This window comes from Balaenoptera musculus, chromosome 2, assembly GCF_009873245.2.
Source record: "Balaenoptera musculus isolate JJ_BM4_2016_0621 chromosome 2, mBalMus1.pri.v3, whole genome shotgun sequence".
Taxonomy (NCBI): domain Eukaryota; kingdom Metazoa; phylum Chordata; class Mammalia; order Artiodactyla; family Balaenopteridae; genus Balaenoptera; species Balaenoptera musculus.
In genome coordinates this window covers 91,511,008-91,519,286 of record NC_045786.1, presented here as the reverse complement: position 1 = coordinate 91,519,286, position 8,279 = coordinate 91,511,008, and the positions used below count along the sequence as shown (strand labels likewise).

General features: G+C 52.7%; 1 protein-coding gene across 1 annotated transcript; it reads left to right on the top strand.

Annotated features, from left to right (window-relative positions):
- The first annotated feature begins 9 nt into the window (after positions 1-9).
- On the top strand, positions 10-8,051 carry VPS18 (VPS18 core subunit of CORVET and HOPS complexes). The gene is given in 15 exon segments (XM_036843525.1): positions 10-398; positions 1,482-1,623; positions 3,784-3,828; positions 3,830-3,873; positions 4,010-4,063; positions 4,066-4,127; positions 4,130-4,264; positions 4,267-4,464; positions 4,467-4,559; positions 4,561-4,590; positions 4,592-4,616; positions 4,619-4,645; positions 4,648-4,691; positions 4,693-5,892; positions 6,705-8,051. Coding segments are annotated over 15 exon segments (2,916 nt in total). The 5' UTR covers positions 10-307; the 3' UTR covers positions 7,431-8,051.
- Positions 8,052-8,279: the final 228 nt, after the last annotated feature.

Sequence of the window (8,279 nt, the reverse complement as noted above, 5' to 3'; positions counted from 1 at the left end):
GGTTGAGATCACCTGAGTTCGGCTAGGGGGAGCCGGTGATCTCCTGGGGGCGGGAGTTGGGTGCAGTACTGCGCCAGATTCAAGGGGGAGAGCTCCCCGGTCTTCTCACTCTATAAGGCGAGAGTGAGAAGATCCTCAGGATTTTGAAGAGGAGGAGTCGGCGGCGGCGGCGGCGGATTGCCAGGATCTGTCAGATCCCTGTCGAGGCTGGGGAGTCGCAGCTTCCAATCCGGGGAGACGGGGATCCCTGGGGGGAGCCCTGTTGTAATCCCTGGGCCCAAGACGGAGGACCCACAGGCCGGGTACCATGGCGTCTATCCTGGATGAATACGAGGACTCCCTCTCCCGCTCGGCCTTCTTGCAGCCCGGCTGCCCCAGCGTCGGCATCCCCCACTCGGGTAAGGGAAGTGAGGGCGCCGCTGCACCTCTTAGCTCTCCTGGCATCTGCAAGAGAGGAGCGGAGGGGGTGGCTCCAGGAGCTCGGGTTCACCTCCTGGACGTGCAGTCTGGGTCTAGGCCCTTGATTCTCCTCAGGCTCTTATGGCCCCCAGCTGGTGGATGGTCGAAGATTGGAAAGAGCAGGCAAGAGCAGCCGCGTGATCTAGGCCCTGCCACTAGAGTCCTTCTAAGAGGGAACTGGGACTCAGATAAGGAAGTGTCTTGCTATAGAGGGCCGCAGTTTGGAAAACTGAGAACAGGCTCAGATGAGAATTAGGCTTCATCTGATTCGGTGTTGTTTCCTCACCAGGCCCTTCTGGAGGTGGAGGAAGAGAGTGGGCAAAGAACTGGTGAAATGGGAGTGTCGTAGGGAAGGAGGGATGGTCCTAGAGGGAACTTGTCACTGAACAGGGGAAAATGAAGTACTTTAGGCTTTTTGCTAGAGCTGTGTGCAGCTGGCATTGAGGGGAAATTTTTGTAAGAAAGTAGTACAGAGTTGGCAGAGGGGTCTTGAAGCTCTGGAATATTTTGAGCAATGGTAAAGAATAAGAGTAAAGACTAGAGAGAAGGCACCAGCAGTTTGTTAAACCAACTGATTGGAAGCATTCCCCAAGGATCCCTCCACCCTCATTCTTCTGGAGACTCACTGAGAGTATTACTGCATGGGCAAGGAGGAGGGGAGAGAGCGGAACTAGACTACTTTAGTTGAGCTGGGATTGCTTGGCCAAAATTGATAAGGGAGAACACCCAACCCTTCCCCGCCCACCCCATTACCACTGGGAGCAGGTATATCATGGTGTAACAGCATACCAAGGGTTCAAAGAATCAACCCCTCACTGCTTTCAGAGATGTGGGAAGAGCCCAGAACCCCTAATGTAGCCTAGGACTAATGTAGAGGTGATTAGCAAACTGCTTGATATATTGATATTCAGGTGTTGGCTAACCAAGGTCCTGGGGTAGCAATATGTTGGGAAGGTGGAGAGGAATATGTTGCCTTTCCTCCCTCTGTTCCATAGCTAACCTTTCCTTGGCTCCTCACCTAGGATATGTGAATGCCCAGCTAGAGAAGGAAGTGCCCATTTTCACGAGGCAGCGCATTGACTTTACCCCTTCTGAGCGTATCACCAGTCTTGTCATCTCCTGCAATCAGCTCTGCATGAGCCTGGGCAAGGATACACTACTCCGGTAAGTGAGGACCCAAAAGGTTTAGGAGTAGGGAGTGGATTGGTGGTATTTTGGAACTACTGACTGACCGGGCCTTTTTTCCACTCTGGGCAGGTTAAACAGTGGATTTGGAATTTTCAGGAAATATCCTATCCCTTCCTAAAGAGAACCAGTGTAGCGTAGTAGACCCGGACTCTGAGCTCAGCTCTCCCACTTAACAGGGATGGAATCTTGAGCAAGTCACCCAGTCTTTCTGAACACGTCCCTTCATCTGTTAAAGACAGTACCAACCCACAAGTTAGTCATGTAGATAAGCGGAACGGTCTAGAGTCCTGAAGTAAATACACTATAAATGGAAATAAAATATCTCAATAAAACTGGAAATAAATAGTATAAGTAAATGGAACTATTATATGACAAAGGTGTCAGCAAAATTGTTTATCTATCCAGAATAACCATCTGGGATGAAACAGAGCTAAACCTCTGTATCATAAAAATGAATTCTAAGTGAAATAATTATTTGAATATAAAAAATAGTGTGAATATTAAAAGAATATTTAATAAATTTCTATGTTCTTGGGGTGAAGAGAGACCTTCTTACTCAAGCTAGAAAATCCAGAATCTACAAGGGAAAAGGTAGATAGATTTGACCACGTAGTGATTGCTGTTATGACAAAATAAAAATAAAAAAGTATATGAAGCAGGTCAGGACAAAAGATGGTGGGAAAATAATATTTTTCCACATATGACTGAATATTTACTTTCCTGTTCCTTAAAAAGCCCTTAGAAATTAATAAGAAAAAGACAGTCCAGGGAATTCCCTTGTGGTCCAGTGGTTAGGACTCGGCGCTTTCACTGCTGGCGCCCAGGTTCAGTCCCTGGTTGGGGAACTAAGATCCCGCAAGCTGTGAAAAAAAAAAAAAAAAAGACAGTTCAGTAGAAAAGGGAGGGTAAACAATATAAACAAGCAGTTCACAGAAGAGGAACTCCAAATTTTCCAGTAAACATCTGAAAATAATTTTCAACCTGTGGGAAATGCAAATCAAAATCACAGTAAGATACCATTTTTTTTTAACCTATCAGATTAGCAAAAATTTTAAACAGTAATATATGATGCTGGTGAAGATACACAGAGATGGACTCTCATACATTGGTGGAAAGAGTATAAACTGCCACCATCTTTTGGAGAAATAATCTGGCAATATCTGTTAAACACTGAAATATCTATAACTTTGACCTGGCAATCCCACTTTGGGGAATACATACCATAGAAAGAAAAGTACCAGTTTGCAAAGGTATAGATACAAGGATGTTGATTCCAGCAGTATTTGTGGTAGGAAAAACTGGACCCAAGCTGCATATCCATCAATAGGAAAATGATTAAGTTATAGTTCACCCATAAAAGGGAATATTATGCAGTTATTAAAACAATGAGTTAGCTGTATCTGTTGACCCAGTGGAATGTTCATGAAATATCATTGAGAAAAGCAAATTATAAATTAATATGCATACACACACATATATACAATGTGAAAACATTTTTGTAAAAACTGATAAAATAAGCTTGTTTCTATTATGAACATGGAGAAAGATGTTAACATCAGTTTTTTCCGTTGGGAATAATAGGAGTTTGGGAAGAAAATCATTAACTTTTTCTTCATACACTGTTGTATTGATTCTTTAGTTAGAGTGAGCATATAATTTGAAAAGAATTTAATAAGGGAAATACCTTAAATAGGAAATAATCTTAAGGGAGCACCCCTCAAGGTTATTGTGAAGATTAATTGAGGTCATACTAGCTCAAGCTCTTGGCATGGTGCTTGGTATATGGAAAGTGCTCAGTAACCACTAGCTACTATTTGTTGTTCCCTTTTTACCCCAGCATTCTGGGATACCCCTGCCTATCTTCCTAGATGCACTGGAGGTATGTTGAGCAGAAGGAAAAGACTTCTGCTTAGTGACTTCTCAGAATGAAGTGGGGGTGTTCTCAGAGCTGAGCATTCTTAAGGAGGACCCCATATGTGTTTCAGAGTTCCCTTGGGATTGTATTCAGAATTTTATGCGTCTATGTAGATTTCAGGGAAGAAAGGCTATGCCTTTCATCAGATTATAAAGAGGTCTGTGATTCAACAGAAGGATCTGCCCTTCTCTGGAGTGAGGCTGTGACTCTTGTCCCAACAGCATTGACTTAGGCAAAACAAATGAACCCAACCACATGGAGCTGGGCGCAGGATGATGCCAAAGTTCACAAGATGTTCCTGGACCCTACTGGTAAGTGGGTGGTAGAGTTCTGAGATGGGGGTAGGGGGGTTGGGGGTGTTGAGGGTAGGGTCACTGCCTGGGTGGGTGGGATCTGAGGGTGGGAATGGCAGCATCCTCTAGGTTGCCATGCTCTCCCCCACTCCAGGCTCTCACCTGCTGATCGCTCTGAGCAGCACTGAGGTCCTCTACGTGAACCGTAATGACAGAAGTTCGTGCCCCTGGCACGCTGGAAGGGGCAGCTGGTGGAGAGTGTGGGCTGGAACTCAGGCCCCTGGGTACCGAGAGCAGCACAGGCCCCATCCTGGTCGGCACTGCCCAAGGCCAGATCTTTGAAGCAGAGCTCTCGGCCAGTGAGGGTGGGCTTTTCGGCCCTGCCCCGGATCTCTACTTCCGTCCGTTGTTTATGTGCTAAATGAAGAAGGGTGCACAGCACCTGTGTGCTCCCTCGAGGCGGAGGCGGGGCCCTGAAGGGCGTGGCTTTGTCATCGCCCACCCACTCTCGGGCAGCGCCTCTTCCAGTTCATAGGCCGAGCAGCCGAGGGAGCAGAGGCCCAAGGCTTCTCGGGGCTCTTTGCTGCCTACACTGACCATCCCACCCCCACTTCCGTGAGTTCCCCAGCAGTCTGGGCTACAGTGAGCTGGCCCTTCTACACCCCAAAGTTGCGCTCTGCGCCCGGGCCTTCGCCTGGATGATGGGGGGATGGCGTGGTGTATGGCTCGTTGGACCTGCGGGCGTCCCGACTCCCTGCTGAGCGAGAGCGGGTCTGGGAGTACCCAGAGGGGGGGGTCCTGGGGCCAGCCCACCCCTGGCCATCGTCCTGACCCAGTTTCCACTTCCTGCTGCTGCTGGCGGACCGGGTGGAGGCGGTGTGCACGCTGACGGGGCAGGTGGTGCTGCGGGACCACTTCCTGGAGAAGTTTGGGCCGCTGAAGCACATGGTGAAGGACTCCTCCACGGGCCACCTGTGGACCCACACCGAGCGGGCCGTCTTCCGCTACCAGGTACAGCGGGAGGCCCGGGATGTCTGGCGCACCTACCTGGACATGAACCGCTTCGACCTGGCCAAAGAGTATTGTCGAGAGCGGCCTGACTGCCTGGACACGGTCCTGGCCCGGGAGGCCGACTTCTGCTTCCGCCAGCATCGTTACCTGGAGAGTGCCCGCTGCTACGCCCTGACTCAGAGCTACTTTGAGGAGATTGCCCTCAAGTTCTTGGAGGCCCACCAGGAGGAGGCGCTGGCCGAGTTCCTGCAGCGAAAACTGGCCAGTTTGAAGCCTGCTGAGCGCACCCAGGCCACGCTGCTTACCGCCTGGCTGACGGAGCTCTACCTGAGCCGACTCGGGGCCCTGCAGGGTGACCCTGAGGCCCTGAACCTCTACCGGGAAACCCGGGAGCGTTTCCGCGCCTTCCTAAGCAGCCCCCGCCACAAGGAGTGGCTCTTCGCCAGCCGGGCCTCCATCCATGAGCTGCTCGCCAGCCACGGGGACACAGAGCACATGGTATACTTCGCTGTGATCATGCAGGACTACGAGCGCGTGGTGGCATACCACTGCCAGCATGAGGCCTACGAGGAGGCCCTGGCCGTGCTGGCCCGCCACCGTGACCCCCAGCTCTTCTACAAGTTCTCACCCATCCTCATCCGTCACATCCCTCGCCAGCTGGTGGACGCCTGGATTGAGCTGGGCAGCCGGCTGGATGCCCGGCAGCTCATCCCTGCCCTGGTGAACTATAGCCAGGGTGGCGAGGCCCAGCAGGTGAGCCAGGCCATCCGCTACATGGAGTTCTGCGTGAACGTGCTGGGCGAGACTGAGCAGGCCATTCACAATTACCTGCTGTCGCTCTATGCCCGAGGCCAGCCAGCCTCACTGCTGGCCTACCTCGAGCAGGCCGGGGCCAGCCCGCACCGGGTGCATTATGACCTCAAGTACGCGCTGCGGCTCTGTGCTGAGCATGGCCACCACCATGCTTGCGTCCACGTCTACAAGGTCCTGGAGCTGTATGAGGAGGCTGTGGACCTGGCCCTGCAGGTGAGCCAATGAGCCTTGACCCTGTCCAGGAGAGGGACCTGGAGAGCAGTAGCTTCAGGTGCTGAAGGGTCGGAGGGACACTGTGACTAGGGGGTGCTGGCTTCTCTCCCAGAGAGGAACTGTAGTATAGAGGTTAAGAACACAGACTCAAGTCAGGGTTTGAATTCTGGTTCTGCCTCTTACTAAGCTGTGTGACCTCTGGCTGGTTTCTGAACCTCTCTTTGCCTCAGATTATTCAGACGCAAAATGGGGATGATGTTATAGTACTTCCCTCACAGGTAAGTTCTGCATACCTGCTAGCCACAATTGCAGAAGGGGAAAGTGCTGAGTTGCATTGCTCAAATCATGAATTATCACCTGCGTAGGATCGTGTGAAGTGCTGTTTAAAATTCGAGGGAATTCCCTGGCGGTCCAGTGGTTAGGACTCTGCACTTTCACTACCAAGGGCGTGGGTTCGATCCTTGGTCAGGGAACTAAGATCCCGCAAGCCACGCAGCGAGGCCAAAAAAAAAAAAATTGAATTCCTGGGTCTGAACCCAGGACTTACTGAATCAAAATGTCTGGGTGGGGCCCAGAAATCTGTATTTTGGATATGCTCCCCAGGTGATTTGTAAATTCACTAAAATTGCAGGCCCACCATCATAAGTAGCATTTGCATAGCTCTGACAGAGGCAAGCCCATTACTGAGACAGGTTCCTTCCCAGCCCCGAGAAGCCCCGTCTTACTTGCTGCCAGGAGTGCTGGGCCTCTGTCTTTCCCACAGACCCTGTCCTGAGTGGGACCTGACCCTAACACTCTCAGCCTCCCCACAGGTGGACGTGGACCTGGCCAAGCAGTGTGCTGACCTGCCCGAGGAAGATGAGGAGCTGCGCAAGAAGCTGTGGCTGAAGATCGCTCGGCATGTGGTGCAGGAGGAGGAGGATGTGCAGACGGCCATGGCCTGCCTGGCCAGCTGCCCCCTGCTCAAGATCGAGGACGTGCTGCCTTTCTTCCCTGACTTCGTCACCATCGACCACTTCAAGGAGGCGATCTGCAGCTCGCTGAAGGCTTACAACCACCACATCCAAGAGCTGCAGCGGGAGATGGAAGAGGCCACGGCCAGCGCCCAGCGCATCCGGCGAGACCTGCAGGAGCTGCGGGGCCGCTATGGCACCGTGGAGCCCCAGGACAAATGTGCCACCTGCGACTTTCCCCTGCTCAACCGCCCTTTTTACCTCTTCCTCTGTGGCCACATGTTCCACGCTGACTGCCTGCTGCAGGCCGTGCGGCCTGGCCTGCCGGCCTACAAGCAGGCCCGGCTCGAGGAGCTACAGCGAAAGCTGGGCACCGCTCCACCCCCTGCCAAGGGCTCTGCCCGGGCTAAGGAGGCCGAGGGGGGCGCTGCCACCGGGGGGCCCAGCCGGGAACAGCTCAAGGCTGACCTGGATGAACTGGTGGCCGCTGAGTGCGTGTACTGTGGGGAACTGATGATCCGCTCTATTGACCGGCCCTTCATCGACCCTCAGCGCTACGAGGAGGAGCACCTCAGTTGGTTGTAGGAATGTGTCAACCCCGATAGGCGGGCAGGCGGTCGGGGGCTGTCCCTTCTTGGGAAGGCCACAGCGTCATCTGTCCTTGGTCTCCTGGAGGCTGCTGGGCTGGGACTGTGGTGGGGGGAGCGGAATTATAGCTGTTGTCCTCGAGGGGTGAGCTGTGAGTGCATTCTGCCAGCTGCCCGTGCTGTTCTTCAGGGCTGCCTTAGAGCTGCTGTTTTGCCAGGCCGTCAGCCTGCTTCCCAACAGAGGGCCTTAGCCTGGAGAAGTCAGAATTCTGACCCCATTACCATCCCCCCTGCATCTAACAGCTCTTTCTTCCTTTTCCCTCCTCACACACATCATGTTCTCTTTCTGGAGCACTACCTACCATTATTCCTTTTCACTCTGTGGCTCTTCTCCCTCAGAAGCCCTCTCTTCTGTCAGCTTCTAGGTCCCACAGGTGAAAAGACAACCCCTCCAAGTCCTGGGCATGGGGTGGGGGGAAGGGTGGTGCTGATGGTGGGCATGCTCTTGTGCACACTGTCTGGGGCTCCAGTGTGAGCGGTACCCTGGGGCAGAGGGCCTCACGGAGGACAGTGGGAGATGGTGGTGGGGTGGAGAGCATTAAACTGTCTGTGCTGGTGACTGTGGAGTTGATGGCTTTGTGTTGATGCTGGGCAGAGTGGTGTGTGAGTGATCTCCAAGAGGGGCTAGGGTGTCACGGGGAAGCTGCCAGGGCCCTGCATGTTCAAGCCTTGGCCCTTGCTCCTTTTCCTGGAGATGTGACAGGATGATTTTGCCATTTTCTGCTCACTTCTTTGCCTTCCACTGTATCCATTCTGACTCCAGGCTTCGGTTGGGAATTAGGGCCCA